The following is an 18,990-nucleotide window of genomic DNA, read 5'->3' as shown; positions in this document are numbered from 1 at the left end:
TCACTCCCCCACCATCTTCCCTCTCTACCCCCAATGAGTTCAAGTGCTCAGACGGGTTCTGCGGCTCACCTGTTGGCGCTATTGTTTCTTGAAACAAGGCAATCAATCAGGCGGACTTTCGATTATGAATGATAAGTTAGCTACATCGTCATCGTCTTCTTCTTCAACAATACCATCGCTAGCTTATACCTTTTCCATACGAGTTTCAAGAAGTCTTGATTTCTCCATCATACATTTACGCTTCTCAACCCCCGCAATCCTTCGTACTTTATATCCAGTCAAAGTTATCGGAATCTTTCTTTGTCTTACCTCGGCTTCCAAACTGTCACGTCAGATCTTACTGTTCCCTTAAGGTTGACATATTCGCGGTTGCTCACGGAATCCAACATCGGCTCCCGGTGTTACGGTACAGTCCAACACTCTATTCGGCATATCTTAGCCATATGTAGTGAGTTGCCGCTGCGGTCGAGATGCTTAATATGCCCCATTGCTGAAAACCAGGCGAACACCAAGCTTACACTCGGCAATATATACTGTATCATCCGTGTGCATAGTTGAACACCATCGTACAAGGTTTCATTGATAAACTCACTTCTGTCATCAATCGCTCGAGAATCGACAGTTCTTTCAGGATCTGTGATCTAGAAAATCGACAAATCTGCAAAGAAGAAACCTGAAACCAAAAAAAAGCAATTCGTTTACTTTGCGCAAACTCAGAATGAGCGACAGGGTTCAGGCTCGAAACAGGCCATCTTGGTCTTCAGCCGAGGGCGCGTCGATACAAAAGGCCCTATCCCACCAGTCCACCGTTGAAGACTGCGAAGAGAGTGCCAGCCAGTCACCGAGTGAGGGCGGGACTCAGCGTTTAACGCCGACCAGCTCGTCATCCAAGACGGATCACACCCCCTCCAACGTCCAACGCACTGTTACGCAGCTTACATCCAGTGATAATGCAGCTACCTCCAAACAGACCGGCAATAGGAGCAAGAATATGAGAGAAACCAGAAACCCTAGAAACAAAGGAGCACATCGACCTTCCAGTATGTCATTCTCCGGACCCGACCCGAACGCTGTGGCCCATGACGCGTTCCAGTGTTCCCCAGAAGCGGGCTATTTCAAGAGTCCACTCAACGGTCGCCAGGTACCGGCAGCTGGATATGCACCTTCAGCTGTTGCCGTTGCCAATTACCCTCAATCCCCCATCAGTCCTTTAGCTTATCCAGTTTGGGGGCCATCGCATACTCCTGCTGGCTATCCTCCTCAAGAACCTTTCACGCCGCAACAGCCGGGCTTGCCGCAAATAGATCATCATTATCCATCTAGACTTGCTTTCTCAAATCAGAGACCTTTGGCATTGGAGCCTGCCTACCACAGCCAGAATCAGTCATACGACCCAGCATACTCCGAAACACAAGAAGATATGGCTGCGCAGAATGATGATCTACCAATTGAAGCTCTCGATGGGTATGCGGAGATAGCAGCCAGACTATCAGGCCAATGCGATCCACGACTAAGACCACTGTATCGGAAATTCGATTGGCTCAACCACCGAGCCCTTCTATATTTACAAGATCAACTAGGAGCGTATGAAGAAGAGCTTATACGGTTGGACTCTATTACTACACGTCATGGCGGGCACATGGCTGTCTCCGGGCGAGAAGAGCGGGCTTCCAACCATGATATTCACCGGAGTAGAAATAGGCTAATGGACAAGATCGACAATGTTCTTCGCCGGTATAGTAAGTATTGCTCAAGCACATTACGCATATTTATCTAATCGTCCCAGGACACTTGGTAGTCTCTCTTGAAGAAATGCAGAAGCTACCAGCACCGACGAGCAATGATGTTCAAGCCTACAGAAACTATCTCGACAACCGGCAAGTTCTGGTAGAAGAGGAAACGAGGTTTCTCAGAGCACCCGATCTAGTTGCCTTGTCGCAAGGAACAAGAACGAATGCTCCTGGAAGTGATCAATCAGCGCCTGCTCCACTTGTGCCTCTACGGACGCTAATCAGCGCATTCTCCATGAGCGGACTATGCCTTGCAGTGCTTTTGATGGTCCTTCCTGATATTATGACCCGTCTAGTCATGGTGCTATGCTATCTTGTTCTTATAGCAACTGTGCTATCAACCACTGGGCATTTACGCCGGCTGAGACAACTATTCGAGGGCTAAATGATTCAGACTTATGATTTTATGACATTTCCGGCGGTCTCTTATACCATTGGGCTAATCTTTTATTTATGATTCTTTTATTTATTTTTATTGTCAGCGGTTTCATCAACAGAGCAGTGAGTTGATTCACGGCACGGCATTGCAAACTGCGGACATCTTGTCCAATACCGCCAACGCTTTCAACAATTCCGGGCGAATGGTTTAGTGGTATAATACTCCCTTAGCATAATTCGACCGAATAATCTGGGAGTGGTCCAGGGTTCGATTCCCTGTTCGTCCATTGCAGGTGGTTAGACTCCATCAAATATCCTCTTTTTGCAGCTTTTGTCTTTTTGCTTACCCTGTAACAAACCAACTCCAATGCCGTCGGTAGCCATGAACGTTTGTGACATTAGCTGTCGCTTTTTGTTTTGATTTATTATCTCCCAGCACACGATACGTATAATTTTCACCGTCTATAGATTTAATTGAATTAGAATGATAACACGAAACAAAAGTGATGTGGTAGTGCATCCATTTCACACACAAGTAGCACGTAATTGAAATCCCAATTGATACACAAAACTACATCTTGCAATTTGATAGCGACAAACATTGATTTCAGAATCACAGGTCAAAGTCAAAAGGCCTCTCCTCGAGTATTAACCACTCAAGTTACACAAGGGCTCAACACAAAGTTGCATTAAGAGCATTTATTGGATGGCAATCAATATGCATTGTTCTTCTTCGTATTTCTGTATACAAGAATATCTCTTGTGGGAACGCAAAGGACCCTGAGACATACCGTTTTATTATGAGAACCGGCGGACTCGCTTAGACAATCCTCAAGCTCTCCCCCTTTATTAGTCCACTCAGTTTGCCTGACTCTGCTCGGAGACGGTCTGTCCCTCATCGGGTATTCACTCTGAGGCACAGGCGAGTGACATGGCACAAATGCACTGCTCAGACACGTGTTGTAGAGACAAGAGCACAGCATATTCGACTGAGATTACTTTGAAATCTGGTGCACGCATCGTATTTATGCTGAGCGAGGAGACTTGCAGTGTTGCTCATCAGAGATGTTGGGTCTGGACGGACGGAAGGGCAGGTAATAGAGTATGAGATGCTGGTAGGTATATGCAGATCAATCTATCTCTTACAGATATGACTTACGCTGTGTAGTGTACAGAAATGCGAGATGCCGCTGCGGTTGTAACGTGGTGCAGGACCCGCAGTATCGCACTTTCAAGGAGACAATTCAGTGGTAAGAGTAATTAGACATAAAGATGCAAGGATGCAGACCGAGGTGGAGGATAGTCGAGATAGGTATTGTTGAAGAGACCAAGGGCTGTGCTGTTCTGACTGTATGTTCTTCAATGCAAGTAGAAGATTTTACCTAGCCATGGCTGGAGATTGATTCTTGTGTTGAAGCACTGAGCAATACCAAAACCACTATCTAGTTGCAATCGTGCCAGGGAAAAAAAAGGGAAAGAATGCTAAAAACAAGAAAGTAGAAAGAAATATATTAAATGCTGTGCCATTAAATCTATGCATCCTCTAAACGGCCTCTGTTGGACAACTCGACTCTCCATTTCAGGGGCAAACACCAAAAATGGGATGCCTCAACACGACGTCTGGTGCAACGAGGATCAGTACCACCAACCAACGGCTGTTGCCATGTTCTTCCACTGAGTGAGTAAAATATTCCCTATTCATATTCATTATTGTTGAACCGTTGCCCCTTGAAACCAAAAGTTCAATCAGTTTTCTGCTGCCACTGCCAAACGGCCGTCAGGAACAGGCAAACCATTCACCGACTCTGCGCCTGGGAAATTGTTTACGGCGACCTGCCTTAGGTTGCCGGGCAGAAGTAGAAATAGAATCTTCCCGTCGTTTGTTTTTCTACTATTTCTTTCCTTCTCCTCCTCACCCTTCTCCTCTCCCACCTCTTCTTCCTCTCTACATCGATCGTGCATCTCTTCACAGTCTTGCATTATCACTTTGCATTCCACAACCGCCTTCGCTACATCATCTTCAGATAAATAAATCTGTGAGTATTCGCTCCCCTTTGCTCTTCATTCTTCTGCTTTGCGAGGGCTTGTGATCTGTCGCTGGTGCTTCTGATTCTTCACATGCGCCCGCTGCACCACTACCACTACCACCATCCACCACTTGACACTCAAACACATCTTCCTTCTCCGTTATCTCCCTCCTCTTTTACCCTGGCATCGCTCTCTTGTATTCATTACCGACACAAAGAGCCGCTAGCTAACCTCCCCAAACAGATCTCTCACCTTCGCGATGGCTGTCTACAAGCTCAAGGCTCTCGCCAGCATTCTGGCCCTCTGCGCTACTCTCGCTACCGCCACCGGCACCCAGGGAGAGAGTGTCCCTTGCATGTGTTCGTGACCCCGAAATATCTTCAATATTCTGCCGATACTAACATCTATTCAGCCGCTCACACCGAGACCGAGACCCCCTACACTCACGAGTATGGCGCCGGCATTTCTGACGGTATGCTACTCCCCCATCTCTCACTCACTTATTACACATACTGACGGACTAGTAGGCACTGTCATTCACTCCATGACCGTCTGCTCTGTCGTCCACGAGACCAAGTGCGTTGACACTACCTCCGCTGAGGGCGAGTCCATGCAGCCTCCCCCTGCTGCTACCGATGTTCCCTCCGGCCCCCCTGGAGAACAGCCCTCAGTTCCTGCTGGCGGCGAGCAGACCACCTACCACGGTCAGAGTGTCTCTTCTGGCACTGAGGATGTTCCCACTTCCTCTGTCCCTATCGCTTCGGTCACTGTCTCCTCCGTGGCCCCTGGCGCTTCCGAGACCAACTACGCTCCTCCCGCTGGTGTTTCTGACTCCGCCGCCTCGGCCGAGCATGGCTCCGTCCCCGGTGCCAACCCTTCCGTTATCAACCCTTCCGGTGTGATCCCTTCCGAGGGTGGTGAGGTTGTGCCTGTGTCTTCTCTCATCAGCACCACCGATGTGTCTGGTAACCCAACCATCCTCACCACTCTCTACAGCGAGCCCTCTGCCGCTGTCAGCGACACTGCCACTGCAACTGTCGTCACCGGCTCTGAGACTGTCTACGACACGGTCGTCTCTGGAACCGCCACCGGCACTGACGCCGAGGAGACCGATGGTGTCACTCCTACTGGCACTCCCACCGTCACTGCCTCGGCAGCTGCCAAGCAACTCATCCCCGGCGCTATCCTTGGCCTCGTTGGCATCGTTTTCGCCGCCATCTTCTAAACAGCCTCTAGATCATGCTTTCCATGCATTCGTCGCACTGACTTGTACTCGAACATTTCTTCCGCACTGGTGAGAAGGGAATAGTGTTGGATGCCTTGACATGGTATATCACTAAGTGGCCGTTGGTTTGAGCTCAAGGAAGTAGTAGATTGATGGTACAGGATTGTGGTTTTGGCACTTCGGAACCGCGTGGAGGATCATAATACGAGTTGTACTTAGGTACTCTGAAAAGAATTCGCTGTTCACCCATGATTTATCTTTATTCATTCTTTCTACTAGATACTCATATGCGCCGTGAAACTTTCCAGACTAATAATGTGCTATGTATAAAATGACCATCTCTTTATACGCCGTCAGTGCATAGACGCCTCAACTAGAAATCTCATATCCTCATTCTTTAACGTGACACACAGGACAGCCTCCCCTCATCTTGTCTTTCAACAAACGTGCTCTCATCACCTTCATGTGCACAGAGTATCGGCTTCCTTCTTCAGATCCATTGCCAAGATCAATGTCCATCTTCTTGTTCCCGTGCAGCATCTCCAGCAAATGGCTTACATGGAATACATGGCCACATGCATACCCTACTAGCGTCTCCATCTCGTACTCGGTGAAAGGCTCGTGGCATCTTGCGCAATGCCCTGGTTTTGGCACCCGGTGGTCATGCTTTGTAGACGGGTGAGAAGCGTTCCGCTCAGGGTTTTCAGGGTCTGTGGGGACATCTTTGACTTCAATATCCACATGTTCTGGATCCTGCTGAACTACTTCAAACTTGATGCCTTTCCGTTGGCCAGCCCGGAGCTCGGTCTGGGCTGTGGCCACCTCGCTGCGAAGGACTCGTGCGACTCCAGAGCTAATGCTATATTGAATCTCGTGTTCCTTCATCATATGCGTGAGCCCCTCCCTAAGCCCCTCGATCTCGAGCCCTTCAGGAATTCGTTTCACCACAGTGATTGGGTTGATGGCCGTCCCAACTTGTTCGAGGAGACCTCGAATGAAGCTGGGTTTGTCCATGCTGTATTTGAGGAGATCCTCCCACAGGTCCGGATCGTCTTGTTCCTTGGCAAACTCAATGGCCTTGTGAACATTCTTCAGACGATCAATGATGAGGTAAAGAGCGCGCTTCATTTGTCCGGTCTTGGAGTATAGGAACACAAGCTCATCGTAGTATGAGAAGTTCTCACATTCTTGAACAGCCTGGACTAAGTTAGCAAATGGATTAGAGTCTTGATTCCGCCCTCAACTTACCTTTTCGAATGTGTATGAGACCGATGTTTTCAGGTACTCCATAAGCAACGACCGGTCAAAGGTCGCAAAGAGGTGGACCGCTAAATCCGAGAAGCTGTCCACCAATGATTGACTGTCCATAACAAGTCGGTCTACATTCTCTCCTCCATGCTCTTGGATACCTTCGCCTCTCCATAGACCTCTGAAGTAGAAGTATATGTACAGATTGAGCTTCTGGGCAAGAAGCTGCTCCACAACCACGTCGGGACGTAGAAGACCATGCTGAGCTTCATCGACGAGCAGAATTATGGCCTCAGACGTTGCTAGTTCGAGCTCTTCTGCTGTCATATGATCAAGCTTACCAGGCGGAACTCGAAGACCAATAAAGCTGGGGATATCGTCTTCAACAGCTTCGGCAAGGTGATTGTCCCTAATCAACCTGAAGGCCGAGTCCGCGTCATGAAGTTTGATATAGCATTTGAGAGCCTCACGATATCGTCCGATGGCCTCGTGTAATCTTGCCAAGCTCTCCATCACAATTTTCCAGTCTCGCCCCCTCTCACCATCGTCAATGCTGTCTTCACGCACGTCCCGGTAATTGAGCTGGTTCTCCAATGCTGTCGTGATAGTCTTGACATCAAACAGTTCGGGAGACCAGCGATCCAAAAGTTCCCTGAATCTCGGTTTGTCGTGCTGAATGTAATAGCCGAGCACAACTTCGTATATGGTTGAAGGAAGTGGTGGGTGCATAGGCTTTGTGGGAATATAGTTTGTGATTGCATCAAACCTCTTTGCGCCGGCAAACGTCCAGACCCATTTCTCCCATCTGTCTGGTGTCTTGAGCACCTGTCCACAGATTTTGCCTGCAGATACCCAATCGTTCTCTTCGATGAGTTCCTGGATCCAGAGCTCTCCGATGCGCCGCTTTTCCTTCTCGGCCGAGGAATAGAAGTCCCTTACCTGCGAATCGATGACAGACTCGTCATCGTTGAACTCATCACTGGCCTCTTGATTTAGTGTCGGCGTGGGAGGGGTGTTATCGTTGGCTCTCTCGCCAGCTGGAGCCATGATCTCTGGGTGTTCGTCGAGCAACTCCCACGCACGCTGGTACTGTTGACGCTCCAAGAGCCACCCCAAATGATCACTCAAGTCTCGCCTGGTTGCGAGGATACAGTCATACGGACTATGTATGAATATCTTTACGCCAGGCTTTACGAGACCTGAATGAACTGTTGGTGACAGGCCTCTGCTTGTCCCAGGCCGAATCGTTCCTGCTGTACTCCCTCTTATGCTGGAATCATCACCGCTTCCACGGCTACGGATACTTGCCCCAGAGCTGAAGAGGGAGCGAGGATTGATGGCAGCATTCCACATATCCGTGCCAATTCCAGCTATTGCCTCCAGAGCACCTCGAGAAGAAGCAATCGCGGATGCGGCGTTGCGTGCAGGCAAAACTCCCAAATGATAATCACCTGACGATAACCTCTCATAACGACTGACGCTCAAACTGTCCTTGTCTGCTTCTGCTTGAGAGTTGAGATCAATGAGACGCAGTTCTGGCGGTTGGTTATTTTGCCGGCGGGGAAGGCCACCTGATGGTTGGCTTCCGGTAGAAGAGTTGGGTTTGTGCCTTTTATCTGGTGAATTTGAAACAGAAACAGCACCTTCGTCTTCGTCGTCATCTTCTGGTAGACAGTATGCGAGTACCAACAAGAGATTTTGAGTATATAGCGAAATGCCGGAAATAATGCAATCCATGCGGAGTCTGGTTCAAGTTAGCCTTTATTCGGCATAGCAAAGCCAGGCTGAAACTTACATCTTGACAATCTCAGCACGCCCAATGGTCTTCTCTCCAGCGTGCCGGCCAACACCAACGCCCCCAGGATGAACGTGTATAATCCATATTGTACCACCCCAGCCCACGAGTAATCGCTCGATGCCCTTCTTGCTTGCTAGAGCATGTCCTTTTAACTTTTCTGTAGCTGGGGAACTGCTCTTTTCGGTAGCGCTCTGGTCGGTTTCGTCCACTTCGACAGCCTGTTCATCAATCCATTCAACACGACCTTTCCATACACTGGCCATGGTTTCCCATTCATCTGTCTGTGGTCGATCAATGTGCCCAACCCGTTTCCATGCGTCTTCTGCATCTGCACTTTCGAGATGTAGTTTTGATCGCATGATTTTGATGCCGTGCTCGTTTAACCAGACCACATATTTCCCAGACAATGACCATTTGATGGTGCTGATGGTTCCCTCTCCAGAGTGCAAAATAGTATCTTTGCCTGCGTTACCGCCAAGTCCCATACTTCCCAGCCAGCCGGAAGCTGTAGCGGCTGCAGTTCCAGTCGTGGTTGAAGTACTGCGACCTGGGCCGCCTCCTGCAGTAAGAATAAGTTGGCCAGCAAGACCTCCTGACAAATAAGTCCGATCTGTTTTAAACTCAGGAGATAGAGCTACCGTTTGTACAGGACGAGCAAAGTTCCGTAATTGAACATCTTTCATATCAATTAAGTTCTGGACACAGACGTTGCCGTCTAACGAAGAAGTGGCAACGTAAATGTCGTTTGATGGCGTTCGCGGGATTTGAGACACCTCCCGAGGCCTTCTCGATGGCGCAGGGGATGATGAATCTGTTTGTCGGCTGGATGATATGCTGGCATTACTGTGAGCTCCATGCTTCGACACCGTCTCTGGTATGTCGGTCGGGAGAGGGGGTGGGTATGGCGATATTGATATAGATGTTACTGAAGCGGAATGTGCGTGGTATACCCTCATGGACTGGAACATTGGGAGCTGGACGATGTGCTGGGCGAGAGTTAGCAGGAGACAAGTGAGCGGTGTGCTCACTACTTACGATATTGCCATTATGCGTTCCAACAATCTATCTTGAAGTCAGTACAATGTTGAATACTAGCAGATATCGAGCCTACCATCTTATCTCCAGCGACAAGGAACGCGCTAGTTGCGTCGCCGTTTCGATATACTCCATTAAGGTGTTGAGTCAACCGAGCATACTTGAGTTTTGGTTCTTCGTCATCATCCTCCTCGTCCTCCTCGTCTTCTTCCTCCTCGTCCTCGTCCTCCTCGTCGTCTTCGTCTTCATCATCATCGTCTTCCTCGTCATTATCATCGTCCTCGTCGTTATCATCTTCCTCTCCGCCTTCTTTGTCCTGGTCTCCATCTTGGCTTGCCTTTCCATCGTTGCTTCCTGGCGGTGTTACGTCTTTCGCACTAACATCCCCCTCTTTGCTTATGGACTCGGACTCGGAGCTATGCGCGCCATCGTCGGAAGCATCATTATTTGTTGGCGGAACTGGTTCGCTTGATGTAGGTGCTGCATCATGTTCAGGTTGTTGGGTTTCGAGGTCACGCGCCTGCTCGTGGCTGGGTTCCGGTGACTGGTCCGTCATTGTACTGATGGCAATGGTATCATGCTGGGGAGTGAGAAGGCCCAGGAAGAGAGCGAGGGTATGGGGTGCGAAGTTGAGTTGTCAGGATTCGGTAAGGTAGCAGAGCGCCCAAACCAGAGCTATGACAGCTCCCACCGACAACTAAGAGTAGGTGAATGTACCTTGTACCTTGCAGCTACGTCACGAGGCAGCTCCAAATGAGCTTCGGTTCTAGACGCGCTAAAGAACCTAGAGATTCAATTGAAGGTCGGTGTCGGCGCGCCTACCTAAATGTCTAGCCCCACTACTAACGGGGGGTGGTAGGTACAGTGTACCTCTGAAGGGCACAGTGCACCGGGCAGGTAAGTGAATATCTTAACACAAACAAATATCTTGTCGCGCAACAATACCTTCGATTCGTTCATTGAAAGACTTGTATAGAACCTCGAATTTACGACCAAAGAAGCTCTCGATAGCCTCTTCGACCGATCGATTGAACCAATAAACACAAGCTGCTTATGGCAGCTGCCGGAACATGGCGACGGTGAAGTCCCTGGGGTTGCATCAGCCCTCAGGGCTTCAACATGCCATCAATGAACAACTATTACGACCCAATCCGCCGTCTACCTCGTACACTTGGGATATTTCAACAGACGATCGATGCGACGCAAACCTCGAGGACGAACTACTCACCACCAAACACTGTGTCATATGGTGTCGAGGTGGCATATTTCGAAAGACTTTCAGATTTGAACTCGAAAAAGAACCTGTTATACAGGCTCTGCTAGCATATTTTCCTGCTTCAAAGGACGACAAATCTACGCAAGATGACGATACTCAATCAGACCAACGGCCGGCTTTGTCCAAAGCTTTGGTTGTGTTCCTAAAGACACAAGCGCACATATACTTTCTGTCTGGTACTAGCCATATCGTTCACATGCCATTCGAGGTTGAATCCGCTTTCGCAGGCCCTGTTGGAGTTATAATTCAACGCAAACAAAAGGCCGAAAGCGTTGCGCCTATATCGTTGAAGTTTCCTCGAGTTCCACCAAATTCATTTGTCTCTTCGCAGTTGACAGCATTCAATAGCTCTCAACAAACCGCCTTCTCTGTAGAGGGCCTTGGAAAGCCCAAAGCGCTCCCACTTCGCTCAACGCTGGATAATTGTTGGGAGGCACCGCTGGAGCAGCCCGAGTCTCGTTGGCCACGGCTTGTCTCATTAACGGATCCATTGCTTGAACTTGGACTGGTTGTCACGAACCAAGAATCCCAGAATGTTAAAAGTCTGAGACAGACTGCAAAGAAGAAGCTGTCATTCCTTGATGCAGCGGAAGAAGTTGTACATGTGGAAGAGATCAAGATTCCCGGTGCACTGACTCAAGACCTAAGCCAACCCCTAATCATCGCAGTCACAATCAACCGTGAAACTAGTGAATACACTGTCTGGCGCCTCACCTACCTGCAACATGAAGACCCTTTTCTGAATCGGCAAAAGGATGTCAAGTCAAAGGCTGCTCGGCGTCGTAGCTCCATGCCGTCTGCCTTTGCGAGTGCCCCTGGAACGCCCGTGCAGCCCAATCTACGAGAGAGTTTTGGGGCCCCTTTACCAGGAAAGCGGCAAAGGAAGAGTGAGAGGCTTGAGAAGCCTATGATAGATCTCGTCTCATCTTTGGAACAGCAAGACAAAGAAGGCACCGGTGCCGCACGCAGGAGCTCTCGCAGGGTCAGCTCCATGTTGGCGAGAGCTGACTTATCTGCTTCTCATGACCGGGCCATAATGCCAGAACAGCCATTGCATCCCAGCCATGTTGGGACAAGGAGACATGAATCTCAGGGAAGTCGTCTAAGTGCCAACTATGCCCATCAGATCCATCCTAGTTTGAGCAGTCTGCTAGCGGCACCGTTTTACGAAGGCCTTGACGAGGGGTTTCACAACATGGGCTTAGAGGACCACGAGTTTGATGGGCTACAGCATGAAATATTGTTCGCCAAACTTCAAAGCGTACCCATGAATAACTCCAACGTGCGGTATTCGCATCAGCCAGCCCGCACTCAGACCAAAGTTTTTATCCTAGTAGCACCACCCTTTGCCATTGATGGCCATGACCAAAGCCAACTTTTGATTGGCATTCAAGACGCCACTGAGAGACGTCTTCAACTACTTACTTTGGAGCTGGGCATTCAGCGCGGAGGCAACAAAGCCACCAAAGGTAGTAAAGGCGGGAAAAAGAACACACCTGACGGCGCTACTGTGTTGGCAACTGTCATCGATCGCAGGCATGCGCAAAATGTTGTCGACTCTTGCAAAGTCGTGGATGGAGACCACTCTGCAATCCTGATTCTTTCCGAGTCGATGGATGGTCGACACGAATTGAGCACCCAAGCGCCTTGGAGTGTTCTCACAAAGATATCGCTTTCTCTTCTCTTCGTTGACAACACTAGAAGCTTGCAGTATCGAGGCAGAGCCTTGGATCGTGACGTCACACAGAGAAAGTCTGAGGTTATTGATTTCAGTAATGGTAGTATTGTTGGTGTGCGCCATCCTCGACAAGGGGGCATTGTTGACGTTGTTGATGCTGAAGGTCGGCTTCATGAACTTAGAATACAGCTTGAGCCGAGGTCCCCTCATGTTCGCAAAGTTCTAGATGTTTGTCGTAGCATATTGCCTCATGCTCTCGGCGAACAAATCTTTGCTGGCTGGCTCCATTGTATGCAGTGGGTGGGAGGTTACGAAGAATCAACTGCAGATGTAGAATGGTCCGCTATGACTGTTCTGCTCCTGTCTTTATTCCTGAATCTCAGTCGCAAGGATTCAAAACCATTCCCCAAAGCCCGTCTCCCTGCTCGCAGAAGAAAGCCTGCTCCGGGTTCCACCAGTTCAATAAGAGAATCTGAAGACTGGAAGTCGTTGGAGGCTGGTGAAGCATCTAACTCGTTGGGATGTCCAACATGGATGATGAACGGGGGCTGGGAATGGGTATTGGATGAAGACGCAGACAATACAACATCCTCAGAGGAGAACCTGTCCGCAACATTCATTTCCAGACATGTCTCTTTAGCTAAGGAGTACATAGTCTCTGCACTTGGTGAAACGGCATTTGGACAGGCTGGATATATGCCGACATCACTGGCTAAAAGCATGGAAAGTCGGCGCAAGGTAGCTGTTGATGTGTTTATGGGCCTGCACTTGCTTCTTGAAGAGGAAAAGTTGGATATCATGACACCAGAATTCAGATCACCAGGTCGTGCCGATCTCCGTGTTATTATGGCTCAGATCGCTCGGTGGTTTAAGTGGCATAACTTTACCTCCACATACGAAGCGGGCATACAAGAAGATATTGATCAGCGTCATGACTCTGGTAAGTGCAGAAGCTCTTAATTTGATGGTTAACACTAACCGTCCCATAGATCTCCATCTTAGACCCGCGATACCTCAGCCTCCTATACAGCCGGACGTCATTGCTTGGGTTCAGGCAAGACTTACTGGAGACCGAAGGGTTTCCTATGTCACCCCAGAAGATATCTATTATGCTGGCTCGCAGTTATCTGAAGCAGAAAAATCGCAAGACCGACGATGGGAGCCTATACTTCCCAGAACGCTTATGTTTAAAGAATTCTTTAGACTTCTGAAACCAACCACCAGTGCGGTACAAATGGTGGAAGCTATGCGGGACGCCGGGATTACAAATTCTGTGCTTGATAGCCTTCCAGAAGCTGTCCTTGTGCCTCTGAGGGATGCCATCTCGTTGTGCCAACCACATCCGCCAACCTCTTGGTCAAAGGACCTCCTCGAGTTGGTTGATCGTAGGGATATCAGTCTCATACTAACCCCTGGCAAGCGCCCCAAGCCAAGCGCTTCCAAGATTCTGGTAAGATTGGAACAATACCTTTTACGCTGGTCGTCTACTAACGAATCTTAGACGCCCACGCACAACGCGACCTGGGATTACAAACTACTCTGCCAAAGCGTTGATGAATCAAACAACGTTGGCTATGATGAGGGCGAAGGAACTGAACGTCAAGCTGTTATTCGCTCCTTGTTCAAAGAAGATCGTCGCCTGAACGAAGCTCAGGACTTACTTTCAACCAACAAAGCAAGACTGGTTCGACTGGATCCTCACCCAAGCTGGCCAGAGAGTGAATATCTTGAGAAGCAAAAGGAGCTGGTTACAAGAATCGCTACAGGCACACTGGCCATCCCTGCTGGGCGAGGTCTGTTGTACTACAGTCTGCGATATCCGTTAATCACGCAGAAATTCCACATCGGCGGGTTCAATCTCAACTGCATCGTGAAGCCAACAAACACCACGGTGGGCGTAGACAAAACTCAGTTCTCGGAAGAGAAGGTCTGTTGGGGCTTTTTCCATCAAGGTGTTGCTGCTGGACTCGCTATATCTCCTCAAGCTCAGGGCATCGATACGTCTTGGATTCTCTACAACAAGCCTGATCAGGACCTCAACAACCGCCATGCCGGCTTCTTGCTTGCTCTCGGTCTCAACGGTCATCTGAAGGATGTGGCAAAGTGGGTAGCATTCAAATACCTGACACCAAAACATACCATGACCTCCATCGGCCTTCTTCTGGGCCTGGCTGCATCCTACATGGGTACGATGGACTCGCTGATTACGCGTTTGCTTTCCGTCCACGCTACGAGGATGTTACCGCGCGGTGCAGCGGAGCTCAACCTATCACCTTTGACACAAACATCGGGCATAATGGGTATCGGGCTTCTTTACGCCAACAGCCAACATCGGAGAATGAGTGAAATAATGCTATCCGAGATTGAGCACATTGATGAAGAAGACGAGGAAGAGCCTCTAAGAAGTGAGTGTTACCGACTGGCGGCTGGTTTCGCCCTTGGATTCATCAACCTAGGCAAAGGTAATGATCTCAAGGGCTTGCATGACATGAAAGTAACAGAAAAACTGATTTCTCATGCCACTATTACCAAAAACATCGAAATAGTTCATATCTTGGACCGCGCAGCAGCCGGAGCCGTCATGGCCTTGGCCCTTATTTATATGAAGTCAGAAGATCAGATCGTGGCACGCAAGATTGATATACCAGACTCAGTCTTGCAGTTCGACTATATCCGACCTGACATTCTCCTTTTGAGAACTCTAACGAAGAACCTCATCATGTGGTCAAAGATCGAGCCAACCTTTGCTTGGATTCGTAAAAATCTGCCACGCCCTTACCGCCCACAGTTCAAGCTGCAATCAACTACAAAGCTGCAGTCAACTGACATGGCGTTTCACAGCATAGTTGCTGGCCTTTGCTTTTCGATTGCGCTTCGCTTCTCTGGAAGTGCTTCCCCCAAAGTCCGAGATCTTTTGCTGTATTATTTGGACCAGTTCATGCGAATCGCACAGATACCATCTACGGCGAGCATGCATCCAAATGGTACGCCGCCTTACGATGAAGAACTGACCCGAACCAACGCGCGAATGTGCCAGGATGTTGTGGCCATATCAGCATCCATTGTCATGGCCGGAACAGGAGATATCCCCGTTCTTCGTCGCCTACGCGCTCTTCATGGTCGCGACGACGCAGAAACTCCTTATGGGTCTCACCTTGCTGCGCATCTTGCAATTGGAGCTTTATTCTTGGGGTGTGGGACAGCAACCTTTGGTACCAGTAATCTTGCAATTGCTTCTCTACTCGTATCGTTCTATCCTATTTTCCCCACGAATGTTATGGACAATCGCTCCCATCTGCAGGCTCTTCGCCATTTTTGGGTGTTGGCTACAGAACAACGATGTCTCGTTACCAAGGATGTTCTCACTGGCCAGCCGATCTCTGCACCTGTTCAAATCAAGATGCGCAAGAACACATCCACAGAACCTGTCTTGAACCGAACAGCACCCTGCATCCTGCCACCAATTGATCAGATAGCCAGTCTCTCAACCGCTTGTGGACCTCAATTCTGGGACGTGGAGCTCGATTTCTCCAACCCAGAGGTTCGAGCTGCTTTTGGGGACACGCAGAGTCTTTATCTCCGTAGGCGTCCGCCACGTGAGGGAGCGTTCGCTTCCACCCTTCGCGCACTCGGTAGTGATGAGAAGGGTACAGATCCCATGGAGTGGGTGTTTGGCCTCGACAGTCTTCGTGGTATTAGTTACGCGGAGCGAGCGGTGGTACTTGAGCGGGGAGATGACACCCAGCACACGGGCAGTGCCGTCGATGCAAGACTGGAGATGGCAAAGGGTATTGCTGAGGGCACAGATAGAGAGCGGCTTGAAGGGGCGAGGTTACTGTTCGAATGGGCTTCTGTGCGCGATCGACTACGTGAGCCTAACATGTTGGACAGCCAGGAAACCATCACAGAATCACACACACATCATGAGACGGAAGGACTGGACGAACAGGAGACCACAGTGGAAGATGAGGGTGTTTGGTGGATGCGAGACAGCGTGGTTGAGAGCCTAAAAGGCATGGTGTGGCTTGCTAGTCGGGAGGGCGAGTAGCAATATTTTCGACCATTCAAGCCAGGCAATCCATATTTTATCCATGTAGTAGTTATGAGTGTTCCTGCCACGGCGTGGCATCCTAGGGGAAAATATCAAATGTGGTTACGAGCTATGAGAATAATGATAGACAAAATCTAGCTTATTGAAGAGCTTGCCAATATCCATAAAATCGACATAACGTGACGACACTATGCCGCACGATCATCACAAAAGAACGCGTCCGAGCTGAGGCGAGTAGATAGATGGTTCATTTCAACAATCAACGTAAATTCCATTATCCCCCTTTGCCTCTTCCCTTTTCCGAGAACGCCATGCAATGCAAACCGCATCACCGGGGATATACAGGGCCTCTAAAACCGCCGCTTCTTCCATTTGGCCCGTGTTTTCATCTTGTCTCGCTGCTCTATCACTTCCTCCCTCCGTCTTATGCTTTTGCTATATCCTGCCCATCTTTCAAACGGATCGGCCCCCCTTTTAAAACAGAGAGGCTGTATCTTGATCCCCCCTTCAAGCAGCGGAGGGTGTCATCTTCCGGCGAAGAGGTCTCTTGTGTCCCTCTCTTTGGATTGCGTTGCCCCATTTGAGTCATTGCAAAAAACACAAATAAAAAAAGCCTACTTTCAACTTTTCATGCTGTTTACTTTGAAACAGCAGCGTTGAGAACCTGTGTCCTGAAGAAGCCACCCTTAGTCTTCTCAATGACCTGCTGGTAGACGTTGTTGGGAGGGTGGTTCATGATCACGGTGCCGTCCTGGCTGTCGATCTTGGCATCCAATCGAGTCTCGCGGATCAGGTTGACGATCCACTTCTCGCCATCGTCGGGGTTCAAGCCGAGCTTGGCACTGAGGTCGCGGATGTTCATTCGGCTGAAGATCTTGCAGTAGCTCTCGCAGATGAGGTGTCGGGCGGCATCGACAAAGGCATCGGCAGAAGAGGCAAGGAAGAAGTCGCTTCGGCAGACCTCAGCGGCCATGGAAAGGGCCTCACGGGCAGCCTCGAAGTCGTGGGCGATGTAGAGAGCGTTGACGAACTGGGTGATGGGGTCGGTGTACTCGTAGGCCTCTTGGCGGACGTAGCGGATGATGTCCTTGATCTGCTTTTGTTGGATGGAGCTGTTGCGAGCGCGACCACGGCCGGTGATAACAGCAGCGATCAGGTATCGCAGGATCCAGGGGCAAGAGGTCTGGATAGTGTTGATGAAAGGAGCGGAGAAGAACATCTCCAGAATGGGTTCACGGGCACCCTCCCAGTTGAACAGAGGGAAGAGAGACCAGTGGAGAAGCATTGTTCGGTGGTCGAGCTGAGCACGGGGGTTGTTGAAGAGCTTGGAGTCGATGTTTTCTCGCACGTTCTTGAGCTCGTCGACAGCGGACTCCCAGTTGGTCTGGAGGATCTCGGAGGCCAGCTTACCCCAGGTGGCAGCAGAGACCTTGTCGTTATCGGTGGAGAGAACTCGGAACTGGTAGAGCATATCGGCGGCGGGACCGTACTGACCGCATCGGAACTGGAACTGACCAAAGTCGTAGAGAGCGTTGACCATTTCCATGGTGACCTGGTGAGAAGCCCGTTAGCTATACCACGTCGGGGCGACTAGAGCTCCTTTGATGCACCACTTACTCCGTGCTGGTTCTTAAGGAACTCCAAGTTGGCAACCTTGTCACTTCGGAGACCGTTGACGACCTCATCCTGGGTCAAGAGGTCTGCGATCTTGGCGGTGGCTTGCTCGTAGTTCTCCAACTGTGAAAGAACTTCCTGTCTCTTCTTGTTGTACTCCTCGGGAGCATTCTCGACACCGTGGAGCTCGCAGTAGAGAGTCGCGACGTAATCGGTCATGTTTGTGTCCTCCAAGAGCTTGATCTTTCCGGAAAGAAGCTCCTTGGCCTTGGCATCCAGACCCTGCTCCTCAGCCCTCTCGCTCTCGAACTGAATCAGAGGGAAGAGCAAATGTCGGCTCAGGTTTGGCGCAAGGCGGGGCATGATCGACGAGCCGTCGGCCGAGACGGCGTTGAGAACATCCTCCATCGTGGGCGATATTTTTTGTTTTGTTCGGAAGGGTGGGAGGGCGGTAAAGTTCGGTCGAGCGAAGGAGGAGGGATCGGTCGGGAAGAACAAAAAAGTGACTCGCCGATAGTCGTGATACTGGATTTGATGGAGGGGCAGATTTTTGGTGAATTTCGCCAATCCACTCGGTGGTGTGGGGTTTAGCTTACTTCCCGCAGATTTACCGGCGATTAGAGATTAGGAGTCATGTGATCTTGAGATTTTCCCTGCAACGAGCATTTGGCGCGTTCAGAGTGCGACGACAGGCGAGACTGAGTGTGAGAGCGCAGGACGATCTAAAGGTTATTCAGCAAATTGAAATTGACGTCTTTTCTTGGGGGGATCATCTCGTCTTGTTCCGAAAACATTGGTCCTATTCCGATTTTCACAACACTCGAAAAAACCACAATCGACGACGAACTCTAAACCTCGAACCACCACCC

General features: G+C 49.8%; 5 protein-coding genes and 1 non-coding gene across 6 annotated transcripts; 4 read left to right on the top strand and 2 right to left on the bottom strand.

Annotated features, from left to right (window-relative positions):
* Window positions 1-718: 718 nt before the first annotated feature.
* Window positions 719-2,175, top strand: FGSG_06077 (uncharacterized protein; the record flags this gene model as incomplete). The annotated part of the gene is made up of 2 exons (XM_011326398.1): window positions 719-1,739; window positions 1,787-2,175. The coding sequence occupies 2 exons, from the start codon at window positions 719-721 to the stop codon at window positions 2,173-2,175; spliced, it is 1,410 nt and encodes a 469-aa protein (XP_011324700.1).
* A 190-nt stretch (window positions 2,176-2,365) lies between these two features.
* FGSG_20650 lies at window positions 2,366-2,455 on the top strand. The gene has a single exon. It is a non-coding gene; the product is annotated as a tRNA-Ala (tRNA).
* Window positions 2,456-4,455: 2,000 nt separating this feature from the next.
* Window positions 4,456-5,421, top strand: FGSG_06076 (uncharacterized protein; the record flags this gene model as incomplete). The annotated part of the gene is made up of 3 exons (XM_011326397.1): window positions 4,456-4,555; window positions 4,609-4,668; window positions 4,724-5,421. 3 exons carry the CDS (start codon window positions 4,456-4,458, stop codon window positions 5,419-5,421), a joined length of 858 nt encoding a protein of 285 aa, XP_011324699.1.
* Window positions 5,422-5,811: 390 nt separating this feature from the next.
* On the bottom strand, window positions 5,812-10,058 carry FGSG_06075 (uncharacterized protein; the record flags this gene model as incomplete). The annotated part of the gene is made up of 5 exons (XM_011326396.1): window positions 5,812-6,618; window positions 6,670-8,413; window positions 8,465-9,453; window positions 9,503-9,529; window positions 9,579-10,058. The coding sequence occupies 5 exons, from the start codon at window positions 10,056-10,058 to the stop codon at window positions 5,812-5,814; spliced, it is 4,047 nt and encodes a 1,348-aa protein (XP_011324698.1).
* Window positions 10,059-10,572: 514 nt separating this feature from the next.
* On the top strand, window positions 10,573-16,504 carry FGSG_06074 (uncharacterized protein; the record flags this gene model as incomplete). The annotated part of the gene is made up of 3 exons (XM_011326395.1): window positions 10,573-13,396; window positions 13,446-13,906; window positions 13,958-16,504. 3 exons carry the CDS (start codon window positions 10,573-10,575, stop codon window positions 16,502-16,504), a joined length of 5,832 nt encoding a protein of 1,943 aa, XP_011324697.1.
* Window positions 16,505-16,772: 268 nt separating this feature from the next.
* Window positions 16,773-18,633, bottom strand: FGSG_06073 (uncharacterized protein). Its single transcript, XM_011326394.1, has 2 exons — window positions 18,125-18,633; window positions 16,773-18,059 (listed from the first exon to the last, which is right to left on the bottom strand). The coding sequence occupies exons 1-2, from the start codon at window positions 18,527-18,529 to the stop codon at window positions 17,145-17,147; spliced, it is 1,320 nt and encodes a 439-aa protein (XP_011324696.1). The 5' UTR covers window positions 18,530-18,633; the 3' UTR covers window positions 16,773-17,144.
* Between the last annotated feature and the right edge of the window lie 357 nt (window positions 18,634-18,990).

The sequence above is a fragment of the Fusarium graminearum genome, chromosome 3 (genome assembly GCF_000240135.3).
Source record: "Fusarium graminearum PH-1 chromosome 3, whole genome shotgun sequence".
Lineage (NCBI taxonomy): Eukaryota > Fungi > Ascomycota > Sordariomycetes > Hypocreales > Nectriaceae > Fusarium > Fusarium graminearum.
This window is presented reverse-complemented; position numbering and strand designations above follow the sequence as displayed.

Coding starts and splice junctions, on each gene's coding strand:
- FGSG_06073 (XM_011326394.1), bottom strand. CDS start 18,529: ATGGAGGATGTTCTCAACGCCGTCTCGGCCGACGGCTCGTCGATCATG. Junction 18,060..18,124: donor TCCTTAAGAACCAGCACGGA/GTAAGTGGTGCA, acceptor GCTTCTCACCAG/GTCACCATGGAAATGGTCAA.